Genomic DNA, 22,322 nt, shown 5'->3' on the forward strand with positions numbered 1-22,322 from the left:
CAAAGCAAAATAAAACTCAAATTTGTAAAGATGGCTCTGGCATCTTTGGCTTTGTACACATTAGCTTGCAAAAAGAAGTAGAACTGTACATGACAGCTGTGCACTAAGTCCCCAAAAGTCTCAGCACAAATACCAACAGTTTCTCTCCCTTGAGCTGGTTTAGATGGGTAACTCTCTAATTCCAAAACACCACACAGCTGTTTTGGTTATGGATGCTGCTTTAGCTGATCCATACATCTGTCACTCAGAAACAGAAGTCCAGAAGAATTTGCACAAAGAAATAGGTTATCATAACATTGCAACAGGTTTAACATCCTCTCCTTGTCATCAGCCAACATGAAAGTGTGCTTAAGAAACTTTGTCTAGGTAGCCCTCAAATGTCTGTAGCAGTGAGCTTATGTTTGTACAGAGGTCTCAGAAAGGTTTAAGTTAAAACAGGGTAGTATCTTCTGCAGAACTAATCAGTATTGGGTACTGCAACAATAAGAGGACAAAAAGAATTCATCTGGCTTCCTTCTCTTTCAGTTTCTAACGTGCATACAGGTGCCTCCTTTATGTTCATTCCTGCAGAGCAGCCTGTCAGAGAGGCATCTCTAAGGTGGAAGAGCTATACTTACACTTTTGGCCTTTTCCAGGTACTTTTTGTATCGCTCTTCCATTTGCTTCATTTCTTCCTCCTTTTTCCTTAAAGCTTCTTGCAATTCTTCAATTTTGAGTGCTTTATGTCAAGAAACACACACATTGGAAAACCATGTAATTATTCAATAGATACTTAAGGCACAGCTAGAATTTACTCATTTAAGAAAAGATAACTTGAGGAACATGATGTAGCACATATCAAGGTTTACCCTCTGAACATTTCAAAAACACATTAAAAATGTGTACTCCTATAAAATCTCATGAGATGTCTGTGTTATACACAAATTTTGTTGTTTGTTGTTTTTTAATTATGAAAAAAAAAAGTAAAGAGGAAAGGCATAATAAAAATATCCTATTACTGAATACATTTAGAAGATCATAGAATCACAGAATCAACCAGGTGGAAGAGACCTCCAAGATCATCCAGTCCAACCTATCCCCCAGCCCTACCCAGTCAACTAGACCATGGCACCAAGAGGAAAAATTCTTAACAGGCACTTAAAATCACTGAACTGTAGTAGTTTACTAGACTTGTGAAATATATATGCTCAATTTAACTTCCTCCACGGTCTAGTTGACTGGATAGGGGCTGGGTGCTAAGTTGGCCTGGATGATCTTGGAGGTCTCTTCCAACCTGGTTGATTCTATGATTTTCTTAGGCAGCAACACCATAGGACAACTTAATTGCACAGCCTTTCCCTGTATTGATATAAGAATACATCAATCCACTATTACTTATATATTTCATCAAATCTTAAATAAACAAACAAATGAATAAAATACAGCACCCTGAATCAAACAGCATATACAGCCGGGGTCTGCTTCTCAGACCGATGGATTCTATGTTTCTATGTGATTCACAGATTACATTGGGTTGGAAAGGACTTCAAAAAGCCATCCTGTCCAACTTCTCTGAAGTGAGCAGGGACACTTTATCCTACAGCAGGATGCCCAGGGCCACTTCAAGCCTGACCTTGAATGTCTCCAGGGACAGGGCCTCAACCACATTCCTGGCAACCTGTTCCTGTATTTTAACACTGTCATAGAATCATAGAATCAACCAGGTTGGAAGAGACCTCCAAGATCATCCTGTCCAACCTAGCACCCAACCCTAGCCAGTCAACTAGACCATGACACTAAATGCCTCATCCAGGCTTTGCTTCAACACCTCTAGGGATGGTGCCTCCACCACCTCCCTGGGCAGCCCATTCCAATGCCAATCATTCTCTCTGACAACAATTTCCTCCTAACATCCAGCCTATGCTTCCCCCAGTACAACTTGAGACTGTGTCCCCTTGTTCTATTGCTGGTTGCTTGGGAGAAGAGGCCACCCCCCACCTGGCTACAATGTCCCTTCAGGTAGTTGTAGACAGCAATGAGGTTACCCCTGAGCCTCCTCTTCTCCAGGCTAAACAACCCCAGCTCCCTCAGCCTCTCCTCATAGGGTTTGTGTTCCAGGCCCCTCACCAGCTTTGTTGCCCTTCTCTGGACATGTTCCAGCACCTCAACATCTCTCTTGAATTGAGGGGCCCAGAATTTGAAACAGGACTCAAGGTGTGGCCTGACGAGTGCTGAGTACAGGGGAAGAATAACCTCCCTTGTCCTACTGGCCACACTGTTCCTGATACAGGCCAGGATGCCATTAGCTCTCCTGCCCACCTGAGCACACTGCTGGCTCATCTTCAGCTACTATCTACCAGTACCCCAAGGTCCCTTTCTTCCTGGCTGCTCTCCAGCCACTCAGTCCCTAGCCTGTAGCACTGCTTGGGGTTGTTGCAGACAAAGTGTAGAACCCTGCACCTGGCCTTGTTAAATCTCATCCCATTGGCCTCTGCCCACCCATCCATTGTAAAGCACTTTTCCCTTAGTCTAACCTAAACCTACGTCCTGTTCATCACTCAGATCATTCATTTGAAGACTCATTTCGAAACATTCTGTCACGTTTTACTGCAGTCTTCTTTCTAAGCAGTCAGAAAACATTAAGCTGGTAACAGGATCAAGTAATATTTTCATTGATCAGTAAGAGAACCAATGGTAGATGGTCTCCAAGAATGCAAGAATTCATTGTTTTTAAAATATGTTATTTGGCCACAGCCAAGATAGATAAAAAAATCTGAAGGAAAAAATAAATAAAATAATTACATGCTCTACCTAAGCATGGAAAAAAAAAGAAGGTATAACTGTTTTTATTTTAACAAGACAAAGGTTCAGATCTTTATTTTTCAAAAAGCATCTTGTAATTTCAGCAAATTGCCTAAGGCTCAGTATGTCCTAGAATCATAGAATCAACCAGGTTGGAAGAGAACTCCAAGATCATCCAGTCCAACCTAGCACCCAGCCCTAGCCAGTCAACTAGACCATGGCACTAAGTGCCTCATCCAGGCTTCTCCTGAACAACTCTAGGGACGGTGCCTCCACCACCTCCCTGGACAGCCCATTCCAATGCCAATCATTCTCTCTGACAACAACTTCCTCCTAACATCCAGCCTGTACTTCCCCCGGCACAATTTGAGACTGTGTCCCCTTGTTCTATTGCTGGTTGCCTGGGAGAAGAGGCCACTCCCTACCTGGCTACAATGTCCCTTCAGGTAGTTGTAGACAGCAATGAGGTCTGCCCTGAGCCTTCTCTTCTCCAGGCTAAACACCCCCAGCTCCCTCAGCCTCTCCTCATAGGGTTTGTGCTCCAGGCCCCTCACCAGCTTTGTCACCCTTCTCTGGACATGTTCCAGCACCTCAACATCTCTTGAATTGAGGAGGCCAGAACTGGACACAGCACTCAAGGTGTGACCTGACCAGTGCTGAGTACAGGGGAAGAATAACCTCCCTTGTCCTACTGGCCACACTGTTCCTGATGCAGGCCAGGATGCCACTGACTCTCTTCCTAATGTTAAGATGCTAGTGTGTCAGAAGACTGGCATTATTCTCACACTCAAGCATGACAGGATTATTTATTGGGGAATCATTAAGTCCCTGTACCTCATTTCCAAGCGCTCTGGCATTCCCTAAATTATAACACATTGTGTAGTTTTAGCTCAATAGAAATGAAATTAAGTTTAGATACAGAATGCATACAGTGAATACTGAACTGGTATTTCTACCTTCCCTGATCTCATTATGAATGACTGCTTTGTCACAAAGCAGAAAAAAATATACATCAGCTGTAATTTTTTTTTGCCTTATTCTATATTATGTGGGCTTGAAAACACCTCACCTGCCTTCTTAAACTCTTCAGGAAAAAAGTAACATTAATGTGCTAGAGAACAACTGGATGCTGAGTTTTGGATACCACCTGAGCAATATGACGTGTATCCTACATTCTCTCTGATGAGTGTTTTTCTGAATTTTTCTCAAATCACCACACATTTCTGAAAACAAACTGAAAAAAATATATTGGGAGGAAAAAACTCAACCAAACAAATACAAAGCCTTGGGTGATGGCAGAAACGATCTCCTCATCTTCTAAATTAGAGTCTTAGGATGCACGATAGTTCTGAAAGCTGAGCTTCAATGACCAGTTTTGAGTGACTCTCTCTTTCTACAGCCAGTGTCATTTCTTACTGTGGTGGTCTCTAAAAGGTGATCTCCTACATTTTGAGGGTCAGAAGAATCTATTTGACCACCACAGCTTCTGGGGAAATTAACAACATACATACAGCTGCCATTTAAAACGTGCATGTTGTTTATCTTGGACCTCCTATAGGTGTCACAATTAAAGACCTTGCAAGTGAAACACTTGAGAAAGAAAATAATTAAATGCTTTTCAAAGGAAACAAATGGGACTGCACAGGTAACTCACAGCTGTTATTGCATCTTGGTTCCAAATCCTCAATAATAGCTCGTTTCTTCTGTAGCTCATTATTAGCTTCGTGGAGCTTCTCACTGTAGCAAACAATAAAAGCATATATTGGTTTTTTTGTAACATTATTATTGTGCTTGAATTAAAAGTTATAAAAAATACCACTCCTCAGATAGAAATATATTGGTAAGTGTACAATTGTGGTTTTTTTTTCACTGTGAGGTATGAGGATTAATGACAATTTCCTGTGGAAACATTGGTTAGATAAGCTATATGGAGCGCTGTAACAACAAACAGCTTCATTCTCAGTCATCATAAACTTCATTCAGAACTTACATCTGGTTGTACAATGCATGCCTGAAATGAATGTTGTTAATGGAGATTACACTGAGAAAGAATGGTTAGACTTAAAGACTGGTGCATTTTAGGCAAGAAGCAGAATATATCATTATAACACTTCGCAAAATATTACCTCTGATGTCATAACACACACTACCTAACGTGCTTTCATTTACTCCTCCTCCTGAGTAAAAGGTTTACACAACACAAAAGGAAATTTTCTAACCACCACAAAATGACATTTCCTTCACTGCTCTCATTACTTCCACAAAGGTTTTCTGTGAGATGAAAATAGCATCTGAATAGTAGTTCTGCAAACGTTCTTGGGTTACCTAACTTTTCTCCATCGTGTATTTTCCTGAGGCATGACTAATGACTGTTTGCCCTCCTTTACTAGATGGAAAACACATAACTGAAATGGAAAACAAAACATGCAAGCAAAATACTTACAGATGTTCTTCAAGTTTCTTTTTCAGAAGAACTGACTAAAACAGAAAGTTAAATGGTTTGTTTTAATATGCTGTGGAGCTTTAATAGAATTTTTAAAATATTTTAAATACATAATTCTGACATTCTAACCAAAACCCAACTTTCAATTTGACTCAGTTTTAGATCAAAGCTGTAAAGCCATCCTCTGCAGTAGCAATCCCCCTCTCCCCAGCTGAGTGATTTCCTGAAATTAGAGCACTGTATAACTCTACAACTATTTTCCCAGGAACCAAGGCAATAAAAGCAAGATCCATAAATAACAAAACTCTGCATCAGGATTTGAATTATCTTCAGCACTTTTGCAATTAAGACTTAATAAATTTACCTGAAATTGGAAAGTGCAGCAACATCTGCTAGAAGACCTGCCCTAACAAATGGTGCAATGCAATTTGCATGAAGATATGAAGCAAATTAATTGAAGTAAATTCCTGTCCTCACAGAAATACAGGGAGTAAAGTGTTTCTGGCTGAAGTACTGAAAAACTTTCCCCTTTCCTGGAACCTTTACTGACTACAAACATGTAAAAATTATCATACAACTTACAGTATTCCACTTTCTGGTTAGATTACATTTAGATAAAGCTCTTTGAATAAAATCTTCAAAGTAAGTTTTAAAGTCACTTCACAATGAGTGTCTTTCAAAGAAAAAAAAAAAAAACAAAACAAGAAAACAAAACAAAACCCAAACAAAACCAACAAAAAAAACCCAAATGTATGTCTATAAACTGAAAAAGTATTGTTAAGTAAATAGAAAGCCATACTCACAATAGCCTTGAGCAGAAGCCCATGCCAAGAAACAGAGATGACATTAGTATAAAGCAAAACAGCAGCCAACAGAAGAAACTATTTAGAAAGTCATGAACACAAAAAGTTAAAGCTATGCAGTTTTTCCACGCATGTGCATTTCTTTTCTTTCTATTCTGTTTTCATCAGCAGTTTCATCCTGCAACATCTTCTAAAACATACCACTTAGAACCAAAATGATAAAAAGCAGTAAAGAAACACATTGGTAAGACACTGTGTTCAATCCAGAGTTTTTTTGAAAGTTATTTTAAAGCAAAAAATCACAGAAGTCACAAAACAAGAGGAAAATAGGCAGTCTGTTGGGCTACAACCAGACTCAAGAGGTAACATGTGCTTCTGCCACACTGACTGAACACAAGACAAATGCAGAATATTTAAACCAGGAACTGCCTTTTTGGTTTGTATTCATGCAGTAGCAATTATACTGGAGGCCCTAGTGTGTAGCTGATGGCTCAGAATGCCATCAAAATCACAGAGAGAGTGATTTCCCATTGGAATGGGCTGCCCAGGGAGCTGGTGGAGGCACTGTCCCTGGGGGTCTTCAAGAAAAGACTGGATGAGGCACTTAGTGCCATGGTCTAATTGACTGGCTAGGGCTGGTTGCTAGGTTGGACTGGATGATCTTGGAGGTCTCTTCCAGTCTAGCTGATTTTCTATGATTCTATGATATAGGAATAAATCACCAATGAAATTACTTCATTGCTTTTTCTTCAGTACTCTTTCAACAAAGGTGCAGACACCCAGTCAACAGAGGCAATTACTCTGTGCACCCAAAAAAAACCTTTTAGCTTTGTTAGAATGTAAATGCTTTAAAATATTGACTTTGGTCACATTTCTGGGTTATGATTTCTCATTATTTCAAAGCTGGATTCTCTTATTGTAAGAAAATGAGGGAGCACATAAAAGGTTGTAGCAGCTCAGGATCTGCATGTTTCGACCATCTGGCTTTTTAATCTTCTAGCCCCCTGAACAACTGCACCAACACTGCTTTTTTCCTGTAACAGTAAATGTTTGTACACATCTTTCTTGGCCACAGGGCATTTGAACTGGTACTATCACTTATGCCTGATCACTTGGGCAGCAATTGGTTGATTTGGACAAGAAAGGGAAGAGTTGGCAGCAAGGCCCATTTTCCCAAGGTAAGAAAACAAAAACTGATCTCAGCTTTTGTTTTCATGGTCACTGCATTATACTTGCATTTAGCTTGGAACAGGCACAACTACTTGTCAGCACTGATTCCACATACATTATTTGCATAGTACCAGCACTGTGGTGGGAGAAACCCCTCTCTCATCTTGACAGATGTGTGTTCTCCCAGGCATGAAACTAAAGACAGTAAACAGCACACACAATTAAAAGAAGCAAGACTGGAGTTTACCCGGAATTTACCCAAGACAGAAGATTAGAAAAAGAATAAATGTGTGGTTTTAGCTACATGAAGATGACCTTACAGCAAGGCAGATAAATTCAGGAAAATTACTCTAAAAGAGGGTAAGCTTTTTTTTGTGTTCCCAGAAGTCTCAGTCAGTTTCAAAGCCACATGTCCAAACTGTCTGTTCCTAACAAATAATAACCTATTTGTTGTTCTCTCATAGGAAGACCAATCTGTTCTTAAAAAAAAATCAATTAAAAAAATTATCTACCTTTGAGCTAGCTTCATATTCAACCTCATTCAAGTGTTTTATCTGTTGAGAACATTTCTATAATTGAACTGTAAAAATCAGCAAATGCACATTCATTGTTTCAGTTTTTTTGTCCCACTGCTAAGAAATTCCACTTACAAGACACCAGGGAAAAAAAAAAAGAGTATTTACAATGGTATGGTTTTAGAAAAGAGGCATCTCACCCAATATTTAACTGCTATCTTCCTTTTACATAAAAAGAAACATACAAAAGTAGGTTTTCCTACTGGAAATTTCTTCCGTGCTTAAACAAGCCAAAGGAAGATGTCTGTCTCATTTTCAAGGACAAGGTTTGGTTTCATTCTGCACCTTTTGACAGGCTCTGGTTGTCCTAACCCGGCATGGCACATGACTTGGGAAAATTGCTTGATGAGATTAAGTAAGAAGATAACAGAAGTTACAACCAACACCATGAGAGATGGTCAGACGTCAAAAAAGCCGAGAGTAATTATACAATAACTTGGGATGTGAGGTCATCTAGTCCAATGCCCCCTGCAATGATCAGGGACATCTTCAACTACATCAGAGTGCTCAGAGTTCTGTCCAACCTGACTCAAGAGTGTTTCCAGGAAAGGGACATCTACCACCTCCCTGGAAAAACCTGTGCCAGCATCCTGGCCTGCATCAGGAACAGTGTGGCCAGTAGGACAAGGGAGGTTATTCTTCCCCTGTACTCAGCACTGGTCAGGCCACACCTTGAGTAGTGTGTCCAGTTCTGGGCCCCTCAATTCAAGAAAGATGTTGAGCTGCTGGAACATGTCCAGAGAAGGGCAACAAAGCTGGTGAGGGGCCTGGAACACAAATCCTATGAGGAGAGGTTGAGGGAGCTGGGGTTGTTTAGCCTGGAGAAGAGGAGGTTCAGGAGTGATCTTATTACTGTCTACAACTATCTGAAGGGACACTGTAGCCAGGTGGGGGGTGGCCTCTTCTCCCAGGCAACCAGCAATAGAACAAGGGGACACAGTCTCAAGTTGTGCCAGGGTAGGTATAGGCTGGATGTTAGGAAGAAGTTCTTCACAGAGACAGTGATTTCCCATTGGAATGGGCTGCCCAGGGAGCTGGTGGAGGCACTGTCCCTGGGGGTCTTCAAGAAAAGACTGGATGAGGCACTTAGTGCCATGGTCTAGTTGATTGGTTAGGGCTGGGTGCTAGGTTGGACTGGATGATCTTGGAGGTCTCTTCCAACCTGGTTGATTCTATGATTCTATGATTCACCAATTGAGCAAAGTGGTGACTCTTTCACAGGTAGCCAAACACATAGTTTCTGGGGACCTTTCAGGGAAATACCAAGTCAGGAGAACTTAACTGTGTCAGTAAGTGCAAATGAGGCCAAGATTGGCCTTGCATTGCCAGGGCAACAGTGATCACACCTACACCTTTAAAATAAGTCCTCAGAGAGTGCAGCAGCCAGATCAACTGAGCATACAAACAGGGCATGGGATATCAGGCAGGGCATGGCAGGGTTGGGTGCAGCAGAAGGGTACAGAGGAAAGGTGCTGAAGCTTGACAAGCTTGACCATGGACATCTGTGCCCACCAGCGCTGACACAGTTTTACAGATGTACCTCTGGTGGGAACATGCTGCCACCCAGGTACTGGGCTGCAGGCTATCCCCCATGACAATGTCAGCCTGTGGAAAGTGTGCCTGGGTGAAGAGGTTCCTCCACTTGATGACAGAGCTCTGAGAGGCGATAAGTATGTTGAGGAGCATCAAGGAATGTGAGGAGAGAGGCTCTCTGAAATGAGCTCAACAGAGAGAGAGTTCACGATAGGGAGAACTCTCTGTGCTCTCCTTGACTAAACGTGGTGACTCAGAAGACAGCAGGCAACGGCAACAAGTGCAACAGGCACTGAGGACATGCCCCCCCCGCCCCAGTAACTACCTCACTGTCCCAGCTGCCCTTGCAAAACAGATTGGATGCTCTGCAAGAGGAAATGACGATGACAAAGGTGTTACCAAGGGTTTAGTCGGTCTATACCTTGCATCAAAAACTCTTCAGAAAAGCATAAAATATGAGTCACTGTCACAGGTGACTCACTGCTGAAGAGAGTGGAAGGCCTGATGTGCAGACCAGATCCACTTAGGGAAGTCTACTGCCTTCCTGGGGCCTGGGTTAGTGATGTAAGGAGAAAGCTTCCTTCCCTAGTGTAGCCCTGAGGCTACTATCCACTATTAATCTTTCAGGTAAGCAGTGATGGAAGTAGCAACAAGTCCAAGGGCAATGACTTTAGGGCTCTGGGATGAATGGCTAAGGGCTCAGGTGCACAAGCAGTGTGCTGTTCTATCTCTTCAGCTGCAGAGAGTAATGAGGGAATAAACAAGAAGAGCCAGCAGATCAATGCCTGGCTCTGTGCCTGGTGTTTCCATGGGTGGATTTGCAGGACGCTGCGTATTTACAGGGACGAATTAAGGGTTAGGCCAACAAGGCAGCTGGCCTGATGGAAGTCTGTGATAGAGCAGTCAACCAGGATGAAGAAATCAATAAAATATTCTTGAGGCACCTGGGAGAAGTCTCATAATTGCTGGCCCTCAGTCTTGTGGAGGATTTCAACTTCTATGATGTCTGCTGGAAAAATAACACAGCAGACAGGGAGCAGTCCTGGAGGTTCCTTGAGCGTGGAGGGTAACCTCCTGAAACAGCAGCAGGGAAATATCATGGGATGAACTGAAAAAACTGCTGCTGTGACTCAAAACCATCCTTCTTCATGGCAGCCTCAAACTGAAAGTGCTGGCTGGAGCAAAGTATCGTGGGGATTGAAGTCCAGATTGCAACACAGGAGGCTTTGTGTTCGAGCTGTTGATTTTAGGTTCTGGCTTTCGAGTGTTGCCTCTTTGCCACAGGGACAGCAGAGGGACAAGTGGGATTTGGTTAGTTCCTTGGTTTTCTGCTTTCTGCTGCTGCTCTCTGCATTTTGCTGCACTTGCTCTCCAAGCAGGCTAAGCTAAGGTCATTGTGCATTATCTCATTTGCTCAATAAAAACTTTTTATCTCAACCCAAAGGGCTTTGTTGGTTTCTTTTAAGTGTTCCTTGCCCTCACTTCTGTGTCAGCGGAAAATAGGCAGGTAAACCTGTTACAGGAAGGCACCCTGCTGGACCTGCCATTCACAAACAGAGAAGGGCATGTGGGTGGTGTAATGATTTGGGGCCATCCTAGGTACAGCAATCATGAAATAATAGTGTTCTCAGCTGTCAGAGGAGGAATAGAGGGGGTCAGCAGAATGGCCACCTTGGAATTCTAGGGGCAGACTTTGGTCCATTATGGAGACTGGTCAACAGAGTCTCTTTGGAAGCAGATCTGAAGGGCCAGGGACTGCAGGAAGGATGGACACTGTTCAAGAGAGAAGTCTTAAAAGGCATGGGAACAGGCTGTCCCCCATGCGCCAAAAGACAAGTCAGCAGAGAAGAGTATCAGCCTGGCTGAACAGAGAGGTTTTGCTGCAACAACTCGGAGACAAAAGGACAGTTTATGGGCTTTGGAAGAAGGCCCAGGCCACTCAGGAGGACTATAAAGCTGTTGTGAGGCTGAGGAGGGAAAAAATTTGAAGGGCCGAAGTCCATCTGGCTCCAACTGTTAAAGACAAGAAGAAATATTTCTACAAACATATTAGCAACAAAAGGAGAATCTTTGTCTGTTATTCTATGCAAGACAGAGGGTAGTAGTTAGAGATGAGGAAATGGCTGATGTAATTAATACCTTCTTTGCCTCAGTCTTCAGTAGTGGGACCAAGTTTTGCCTGATATCCAACTCCCTGAGCTAGAAGACAGTGATGGGGAGCAAAATGAAGCCCTGATAATCCAAGAGGAGATGGCTAGCAACCTGTTGCCCCACTTAAGACATACACAAGTCTATGGAGCTGGATAACATACACCCAAGGGTACTGAGGGAGGTGGAAGCACTCACCAAGCCACTTGCCATCATTCACCAGCAGCCCGACATAACCAGGGAAGTCCTGGGTAACTAGAGACCTGTCAGTCTGACCTTGGTGCCAAGGAAGGTCATCAAGCAGATAAGCTTGTGTGACATTATGCAGCACACACCAGGCAATCAGGTGAGCAGGCCCAGACAGCATGGGTTCATGAAGGGCAAGTCCTGCCAATTTCCTTCTATGACCCACTTAGTGAGGTAACCCACTTAGCAGATGAAGAAAGGTTGTGGCTGTTGCTTATCTGGACTTTACTAAAGCCTCTGACACAGAAGAAAACTGGCTGCTCATGGCTTGGACAGGTGTGCATTTTGCAGGATTAAAAACTGACAGGATGGCTGAGCCCACAGAGCGGTGGTGAATGGAGTTAAACGCAGCTGACAGCTGGCCACAAGTGGTGTTCCCCATAACATTTAATCTGTTACATCTATCTTATTACATCTCTATTTTTTTATATCTTTATCAATTATCTGGAGGGGATTCACTGAGGTCCTGGTGAACAGTTCAGAGAAAAGCACCGAAGCTGGTGAATAGTCTAGAGAACAAATATTATGAAGAGTGGCTGAGGAAACTGGGATTGTTTAGTATGGACAAAAGGAGTCCTAGATGAGCACCTCATTGCATTCTGCAATTACCTGAAAGGAGGTTGTTGTGGGGTGGATAATAGTGTGAGAGGAAATTCTCCAGGGGAAGTTTAGATTGGGTATTAAACGCATCTTCTTCACCCAAACAGTTATGAAACACTCTAATGAGCTTCACAGGGTGGTGTTTGAATGACCATCCCTAGAGGTGTTTAAAAGATGCAGGGAGGTAGTGCTAAAGGACATGATTTAGCACCACTCTTAGCAGAGTTAGAGCAGTGATTGAGCTCAAGGACCTTAGAGGGATTTTTCCAACAGAAAAGATACCATGATTACATATGTAACAGTATGAGAAACACCAAATGAGGCATGGATATAGCAAGACTAGGTTCAGTGGGGCAGAAGTAAAGGCAGGTTGTTTATATGGGAAGGGAACAGGGCTGAGAAAGGGAGAAAAAGAATGATAAATGAATGATAATAAAGCATACTAAGGATGATGCCAAAGTTCTACAGGGTTGTAGAACCGCTGCTGTTGAGCAGCCTCTACACAGAATCACTGTACTCTGCAGGATAAAAACTCAAACCTGCAGTTGTGACTACACCAAGCATGTCTGAGTTGCTCCTGTAGTATGGAAACCTGGGGTAAGGAGGCCTTTCCCTGGAAAGGCAACAGCTCAGAAGGACTAATCATGCAGCCCAAAAGGACATGTCAATGCCCATCACAGGTTACTGACAGCTTTGTAACATCTCCCCTCCACTTGCACTTCCAATACAAAAATCAAAGTGCTTCCCCACATGGGCCCTAGAAAGCAGCCTGTACATTTCCCTGGGTGATGGTAACTTCTACTATGTTTCACTACTTTGACACTGAAAACAAACAAACAAACAAAACTTCTAACCCTCACCATGCATTTTTTGAACAAATAGCAATAGGATCTTCAGTTTTCTGGGGTGAGCATACTTACAGTATACAAAACCAAAGATTTCAGTGCATAGTTTCAGAAAAGCAGTGAAAAACAGAGAAAACAGGCTGAAAATTATGCTTCAATATACGGTATGCCATGCCTCTCTATCTCCTTTTTTCTCATGTTTATGAAGATTCTCTCTGTTTATAAGGCTATCTTAATGATAACTGAGGTGGTGCTAGCACAATTTGCATGTACTTGAGCAGTTGGATTTAACCCCAAGATTTGTTTTGCTTTGTGTGGGAGACTGGATGAGGTGCCCAAAGGTTCTTGCAGCCACAGTACTTCTACCTCTGCACTTTTTTTGCTTAAGAGTAAATGAAATCCTTCACACCAAACTCAGCAAAACAGGCCTTCAAATCACCACTGGCATGGCCAGACCTACATAGGAGCCAAGAATGCAGCAACTTTGCCAGCTCTGCTTTGGTAAGGGTTGCCTGGTACACAGAGCAGGCTGTACTGCTGTGTTGTTATAGTGATGTTTTGTTGTTAAAAGAGTCATCTCAGATGATACCTCCACAGGCAGTAACCAGTCCAGCAGACAGGTTAGTGTCAATGATACCTCTCTAGGCAGTAACCTGTCCAGCAGATAGGTTAGTGTTGATGATGCCTCTATAAGCAGTAACCTGTCCAGCAGATAGGTTAGTGTTGATGATACCTCTATAAGCAGTAACCTGTCCAGCAGATAGTTTCTAAATTACTGTCTCAACTAGAACCTCAAAATGGGGCACAGTTAAAACTGTAGCAAATAAAGCTGAATTCAATTAGATAGGGCTCATTTGCAACACTCACTAACTGCTAATAACTTCTTCATATTCTTATTCAGCCTGAAAACCTGGTTTTGGCTAATAACCAACACAAAAGAGAATCTCAAAATCACTTAACAGCATGGACCTATTTTTAAATGCATTGAAAAAAGCATTCTAACTTACTTAGGAAAATAACCTGATGCAAACTTGACTAGATGTTTTGTTTTCATATAGTTTCTTATGAAAACAGAAACTTTTAAGCTAAATTAAACCCTGCAGCTCTTAAAAGTCTACAACTACCTGAAAGGGTAATACAGGGAGCCAGATGCTGGTCTCTTCAAACAGTGACAGAACAAGAGTGAATAGCCTCAAGCTGCACCAGCACAGGTTTAGGCTACACAATATGAAAAAAATATTCACAGCACTGCAACAGGCTGCCCAGGGTTGTAGCTGAGTTGCCATCCCTGGATGTGTTTAAAGGTTGTTTAGTGGTATGGCATAGTGGTGAACTTGGTGGTCTCAACAGCCATTTCCAACCTGAGTGATTCTGTGTTTCTAAACTTAAATAAAAATACACAGCTAGTAAGTTCACTGCTTTATATAAATTAGTTCAAACCACAGGAACAGAAAGCAACACATGACAATTTGTTGCCAATCAGCAACACAATTGTGAGCATACAGTGTGCATAACAGTCCAGCAAATCACTGCTTTCAAGTAAGGTCTAGAGCTTCTTGACTCAAATATACAAGAGACAGCAAACAATTTTTGAGTGGAAGACTGAAAGTTGTTTTCCACACTAACTGTCACTATGTGTATTCTTACACTCTTACTCTGAACAAAGAAACAGAAAATGCTGCACTATTCTGAGGAACTAATTATTTGATTCCACTCCACCCACTCAACTTGCCTGGCTCCTTCCACTACAAGATATACTTATGCCCATGCTTACACAGATTCCACTGCTGGGAAACACCTTACTCTCTTTCAGAAAACTAAACTAGAAAGAGTAAACAGATAAAGTAAAATTACTCTATTAAGCCACAAAGAATTATTATTTCCTTATCTTCCTGAAAAACTCTCCATTCCAAACAAATAAATTTCATGCCAAGTTTACTATTGGAACAGACACAATTAATCAAATAATTTCTTACACTTTTTCTGCATAGGAAGGTTGTCTTTCCTAGGCAAATATCTTACATCCTATTTACAGCAGCATAATGTAGTGATAAGATCATAAGTGAGTAAACATGAAAAACTACCAGAAACCTCAATCTGTATAATTCTCATGTATTTTTGGCAATAAGTTTCAAGTTCCAAAAATGGTAACTACTTGAATACAAGTCTGATGTACATTTCTACTTACATCTTCAGCTTTTGAACCTTGATCCTGCAAAGATTTTTGTAGTTCTTCAACCTGGGACTGCACTTCTAGAAGTCTCTGATTTACCAATCTAGGAAAAGAGACAATAGTTTGGTTTTCAGAAAAAAGTCCAAACAACTGCAAGAGGAAACTTTTGAGATTCTTTCTGTGTCGAGTGCTTTCAGCCATCTGAAGCACAAGCAATGCAATGTCTTTTATACACAGAACATTTACAACAGCAGTTAAAACACACAGCAGTTCCAAAGATGAAAGCCTGTAGTCATAGAATGGTTTAGGTTGGAAGGGACCTGAAGGGTCATCCAGTTCCAACACCCTGACACAGGCAGGGACACCTCCCACTAGAATAGGTTGATCAAGGCCTCATCCAGCCTGGCCTTGAACACCTCCAGGCAGGGAGCAACCACAACCTCCCTGGGCAACCTGTGCCAGTGTCTCACCACCCTCACTGCAAAGAACCCTTTCCTAATATCTAGTTTCAATCTCCCCTCTGCCAATTTAAACCCATTATTCCTCATCCTGTCATTACAAGACCTTGTCGATAGTCCCTCCCCAACCCTTGGTGTCATCTGCAGACTTTCTGAGGTTGCACTTAGCAATAACCTTAGCCAACTTTTTCAGCACTCATGGGGACATCTGGGCCCATGTATTTGTGGGTGTCCAGATTATCTAAGTGATCACTAACCCACAGTTCTCCACGACTAAGGGAGAATCTTCCATCACCTACTTCAGATCCTTTCCATCAGATATTTATCAACATTACTAAGATCCACTCTGAGCCTTTCCTTTTCAGGCTACATAGTCTCTACCCCTCAGACTCTCCTTGTATGAAGGATGCTGCAGTCCTGTAACCACATACTTACAGCTTTTCACTGGATTTGCTCCAGTAAATTCACATCTTCCTTGTTGTGAGGAGGCCAGTACTGGACACTTAAAAGTACATGGCATTCTCAGAAAGGGTTCAAAGCTAAGTCTATCACACCTGCATAAAAAAAGCCACACTTTGAAGCAGCAGCTCACAGAGCTTGGCTTTAGAGGTCCCAGTGAAGAAGGGCTGGTTGCTAAGAGATAAAGGCATCATCACTGCACTGCTCTTGAGGCCAAATAGTTCCTTAGTGACAGGGTAACGGGGCAGAGCCATTCTCAAGGTATTAACCTGCACTGCAGTGCTCTGCCTGTTTGAAGAATTTCCTGCTGTGTGATGGTACTGAGAGGGCTTTATGAAACCATTACCACAGTCACAAAGATATTCTAAGTTTGGGTGGATTTTTTGTTTTCTTTTGTTTGTTTGTTTTCCCCTAATCACATCAAATATGACAAAAAAAAAATCTCCACATTGACAACTTTTAAGCCCAAAACAACTCTGCAGGCATTTTATCACATAAAATGCACATGGAGTCATATATAAACACTCAACAGAAACCCATGGCTGTAAGAATAAAAGCTTCATTCAATTCACAAAGGCTCTACATAATTACACAGACCACTGTGGGGACGCTTCCCAGGGAGGTGGTGGAATCACCACCCTGGGAGGTGCTCAAGCAATGTGTGGAGATGGCACTTTGGGATGTGGTTTGAGTGGCCATGGTGGGCTTAGATTGATGGTTGAAGGTCTTTTCCAACCAAGCAATTCTATGATTCTATGGAACAAAGACGGAAGCTCTTACCTGTTTTCTGTCTCCAATTCATTCTTCCGTAAGTTTGCATCATCAAGAAGGCTCTGCAACAAGGCAATCTTCTCATTGTCAGAACCTTCTTGGTTCAACTTTAACATCTTGTTCTCATGCTGAAGGCGAATGAGTTTCTCCCTAAACACACAAAATACAATTGCGTAGAAAAAATTAAGCCAATTTCTACAAAGGGGAAAAAAAACATGACAGGAGGTGTAAATATGACAGAAAGATCATCTTTGCTTATTTAAAGGAAACCACTGAAATGATCACATCTTCAAACTCTCAAATATAAGCTTAAAGAGTCTGCAATCACAGAAAATTCAAGATGAGAAAGCTGCCTGAGTGTCTCTATTGAATCTCAGACTACATCTGGAGAGATTCATAGGTAGCGCGTGGAGAACGTCAAATTTGGTGCTGCATGTTGAGGAATGTTGCAAACTCAGTTGCCACTGAACTACTGCAAGAACTTGGACAAGGCACTACTGCCTTGCTGGTCTGTTTTCACACAATCAAGAATCACTTAGGTTGGAAAACACCCCAAAGATCATGAAGATCATTAACCCAACACTATCCATTCCACCATTACACCATATTCCCAAGCATGTCTACACATCTTCTAAATATCTCCAAGAATGGTGACTCAACCACTTGCCTGGGCAGCCTATTTGGGTGCTTGGCAACCCTTCTGGTGAAAAAAAAAAATTCCTGAAGGTCAAAATCTGCTATGCCACCTGGACATCCACAGTTCTATGGGGCCAGATGAGATCCATCCAAGAGCAGCGATGGAGGTAGCTAAGGAGCTACTCTCCATCACTAATCAGCACTCTATTAAGAAGCAAGGTCCCAGAAAACTGGAGGCTTGCCAGTGTGACACTGTCTATGAAGAAAGGCCAGCAGGAGGATTTGGGGAAGTACAGGCCCATCAACATCACCTCAGTACTGGCAAAGATTATGGAGCAGTACATCTTAGATATGCTTATACAGTAAAAGGCAATCTGGGGAGCATGCCTATCCACCATGAGTTCATGAAAGGCAGCTCCTGTTTGCCCAACCTGATCTCCTATGATCAAATGATCCAGCCAGAGGATGAAGGAAAGTCTATGGATGCTGTATACCTGGACTTCAGCAAAGCAATTAACACTGTCCTCCGCAGCATTCTGCTGGAGAAGCTCATGGCTTAGACAGGTGTGCTCTTTGCTGGCTTAAAAGGGGAAGATGGGGAAAAGGAGTTCAAGAAAGCTGGTCAGTATTCAAGGACCATCTCCTCGAAGCCCAGGAGCAGTGCAGTCCAAGACCCATGCCAGGCAAGTGTACCAAGAGGCAGGCATGGGTGAACAAGATGTTCCTGGACTTACTTGGGCAAAAGAAGAGCCTGTAAGGAATGAAAGCAGGAACAAGCCACATAGGACCACAGGGAAGCTGTCCAAGGAGCCAGGGATCAGGTTAGGTAATCAAAAATGAAGACAGAATTGAATTTGGTTAGGGACATAGAGGGGAACAAGAAGAATTTATTCTGGTACATCAGGGACAAAAATAAGCCTAGGGAAGATTTGGGACCTCTTCAGAAGGAAAAAAACAGAGATCTGGTCACATGGGATACGGAGAAGGCTGAGGTGCTCAACATCTACTTGCTTCAGTCCTCACTGGCAAGGGCTCTACACACACTGCCTAAGCTCCAGAAAAAAAAGGTAGGGTGGGGAAAAAGGAAGATCCAGCCACTATTAGGAAAGATCATGTTAGAGACCATCTAAAGAACCTGAAGGTGCACAAGTCCATGAGACCTGATGAGTTCCACCCATGGGTCCTGAGTGATCTAGCAGATGAAGCTGTCAAACCATCATATTTGAAAAGTCCTGACAATCTGGTGAAGTTAACAAAAAAAAGGAAATAAAGGAAGATCCTGGGAACTACAGGCCAGTCAGTCTCACCTCTTCACCTGTCAAAAGCATGCTAAGGCACAGGGAAGAGGAGATGAGTGATAACCAGCTTGGCTTCACCAAAGGCAAGTCACACCTGATGAATTTGGTAGCATTCTATGATGGAACTGTAGTATCAGTGGATAAGGAAAGAGCAACTGATGTCATCTATCTGAACCTTTGTAAAGCATTTGACACTGTCCTGCAAGACATCCTGGTCACCAAATTGGTAAAGCATAGAATTGTGGGGTAGAGCACTCACTGGATAAGGATTTAGCTAGAAGGTCATGCTTGGAGAGATACAGGCCAATAGCTCAATGTCCAAATGGAGACCAGTGACAAGTGGTATCCCCCAAGGGTCAGTATCGGAATCAATGCTGTATAACATCTTGGTCAGTCATATGGACAGTGGTCTGAGTGCATCCTCAGCAAGCCTGCTGATGACACCAAGCTCTAGGGTCCAATTGACATGCTGGAGGCAAGGGATGCCATCCAGAGGGACCCAGACAGACTCGAGAGATGGGCCAAGTGCAAGGTCCTCCACCTGCGTTGGTGCAATCCCAAGCACAAACATAGGCTGTTTGAGGATGTGCTAGTTCGAAGCAGGCTAGAATGTTTTGGTGAGAGGAACTAGATTACAAGCTGTGGAAAGAAAACAGTGGTGATGTCTACTTCACTCACAGGCTTGCTGAGATGTATAAGAACCAGAAATAAATACATTGGAGAATCATTTTTACTTGGGCTTCTGGCTGAGATACATCTCTCTAACCTCACCCTCCATTTTGGTCTAATTCACTTTGCTTCCTAAACCCCTGGCTGAATCTCCATTCTTCCTTGGGACTGGGGTTAGGTTGAGAGCTCCTCCTGGGGACTCAGGTTTCTGGGAGAGGAGTTGTGTTTCTGTATTACTTTTTACCTTGTCTATTTCTGCATATAACTGTATATATACTGTAATTATCTGCTTGTACATTGTGCTAAGCTGTAAATAGAAGCTTCGTTCATATTTCCAAAGCTGGCTGAGTCTAGTCTGGGTGATTTCTAAAGTGTGTGGGGGGGGAACACCCAAACCATCACAGAGGAGTGGCTTGAGAGCAGTTTTGAAAAGAAGGATTTAGGGAAGTCAGCTGATGAAAAGCCCCACGCAAACTGGCCACGTGCACTTGCAACCCAGAAGGCCAACTGTATCCCGGGCTGCATTAAAAGAAGTGTGACCAGAAGGACGTGGGAGACGATTCTACTCTACTCTGCTATTGTGAAAACCCATCTGGAGTACTGCAACCAGTTCTGGTGCCCTTTGCATAAGAAGGGCATCAACACTGCTGGAGTGGGTCCAGAGAAAGGCCATGAAGGTGACCAGAGGACTGGAGCACTTCCCTTATGGGGAAAGGCTGTGAGAGTTGGGACTGCTCAAGAGGAGACAGAGTTTTAAGACACAGAGGCTTTCAAGCATTGCCACTGCTATTCTTTCTCACAACATACTGTACACATTTGCCATGACACAAAATGGAATTTCTAGTCTACTTTTGTCTCCACAATTTTAGCCATTCTTTCCCCTTGTACAACTTTTCACTGTCATTACAAATATTTTTGTCTCTTAATGCACACATAAGCTGCAGTTACCTGAACTCTGATGGAAGAGGCACAATGTGAAGATCAAGAGGGATTTTCTTGCTTTCCCTTATTTTTTTGAGCACAATACAAATTCAAGAAAGATGACCTGAATTTAGTCTTAAGCACAGAATCAGCACAGAATCCAGTGTGGTTGGAAGGAGCCACAAGAATCATCCAGTTCCAACCCCCCTGACATGGACAGGGACCCCTCACACTACATCAGGCTGTCCAGAGCCTCATCCAGCCTGGCCTTAAACACCACCAACAATGAGGCTTCCACCACCTCCCTGGGCATCCTTTCCAGGTCCTCACCACCTGCATGCTAAAGAACTTCTTCCTTACATCCAGTCTGAATCTACCCATTTATATCTTTGTTCCATTTCTCCTAGTCCTATCATTACCTGACATCCTAAAAAGTCCCTCCCCCACTTTCTTGTGGGCCATCTTAAGATATTGAAAGGCCACAATAAGATCACCTCACAGAATTAACCAGGTTAGAAAAGACCTTTGACATCATCGAGTCCACCTAACACCTGCTAATCAACTAAACCATGGCACCAAGTGCCTCATTCTGTCTCCTTTTAAACACTTCCAGGCATGAGGACTCCACCACTTACCCGGGCAGCTCATCCCAACATCTACCACTCTTGCTGTGAATAATTTCTTCTTAATGTCCAGCCTGAACCTGCCCTGGCACAGCTTGAGGCTGTGTTCTCTTGTTCTGGCAGAAGAGACCAACCTCTGCCTGACTACAGCCTCCTTTCAGATAGTTGTGGAGAGTAATAAGGTCTGCCCTGAGCCTCCTCTTCTCCAGGCTGAACACTACCAGCTCCCTCAGCCTCTCCTCACAGGACTGTGTTCCAGTCCCCTTACCAGCCTCGGTGCCCTTCTTCAGATATGCTCAAGCACCTCAATATCTTTCTTAAACTGAGGGGTCCATAACTGGACACAGGACTCAAGGTGCGGCCTGACCAGTGCTGAGTACAGGCCAAAGGAGACTTTCCTGGTCCTGCTGGCCATACTGTTCCTGATACAAGCCAGGATACTACTGGCCTTCTTGGCCACCTGGGATCCTTCTCCTCTCCAGACTGAGCAGCCTCAACTCCCTCAGTCTCTCCCCATAGCAGAGCAGCTCCAGCCCTCTGATCATCCTTGTGGCCCTTCTCTGGACATGTTCCAGCACATCCATATTCCTCTTGTAATAGAGGCTCCAGAACTGAACACAATACTCCAGGTGAGGTCCCACCAGTGCAGAGTAGAGGCAGAGGATCACTACCCCTGTGAAATTTTAGAAACTTTCTAACACTGGAAACTAAGTAATTATCTGTAAGTACGTTGTAATGGTTGCTAAAACATAGCACACATTATCTTACTTTATTTCAGGTGTAACAATTTCTGCTGCTAAGCTGTCTGAAGGCTCTTGTCTTCCCAGAGGCATCAATCCTAGATTAGGAAAAGTCAAAAAAATTAGCAGGTAGAGGAGCAACATTCTTTCAAATTGTAAATATTCTGCTAGAACTTTAACAGTTTTAGAATAATGCTAGACAATGAAAAATGGCACAAAAGGTGGGCCACAGCAAGACAGGCAGACAGACAACCACAATTTTACCTGGAGGGTCATTTCTATTTGTGTCCACTTTGACAAAAGTAATTTTGTGTCATATTTTCTGCTCGTTAGCTTGTCCACGAACTACAAAACTGCAACACTATAGGCAGACGTAAAACTGCAACACATGTAACACCGTACACACACACACACACCCCCAACAAAATTC

General features: G+C 42.9%; 1 protein-coding gene across 4 annotated transcripts in view; it reads right to left on the bottom strand.

Moving 5' to 3' along the window:
* Positions 1-22,322, bottom strand: part of HOOK3 (hook microtubule tethering protein 3) — a 106,982-nt gene that overhangs the window by 16,106 nt on the left and 68,554 nt on the right. For 2 of the 4 annotated variants that reach the window (XM_064140640.1, XM_064140637.1), the window contains 7 exons: positions 21,921-21,990; positions 17,015-17,155; positions 15,333-15,420; positions 6,028-6,105; positions 5,225-5,259; positions 4,436-4,518; positions 618-718 (listed from right to left, as the gene is read on the bottom strand). In XM_064140640.1, the coding sequence (XP_063996710.1) occupies positions 618-718; positions 4,436-4,518; positions 5,225-5,259; positions 6,028-6,105; positions 15,333-15,420; positions 17,015-17,155; positions 21,921-21,990 (596 nt within the window). The remainder of the gene's footprint in view (positions 1-617; positions 719-4,435; positions 4,519-5,224; positions 5,260-6,027; positions 6,106-15,332; positions 15,421-17,014; positions 17,156-21,920; positions 21,991-22,322) is intronic. The other 2 variants (XM_064140638.1, XM_064140639.1) reach the window with 1 other exon arrangement.

Source organism: Pogoniulus pusillus, chromosome Z (genome assembly GCF_015220805.1).
Source record: "Pogoniulus pusillus isolate bPogPus1 chromosome Z, bPogPus1.pri, whole genome shotgun sequence".
NCBI lineage: Eukaryota > Metazoa > Chordata > Aves > Piciformes > Lybiidae > Pogoniulus > Pogoniulus pusillus.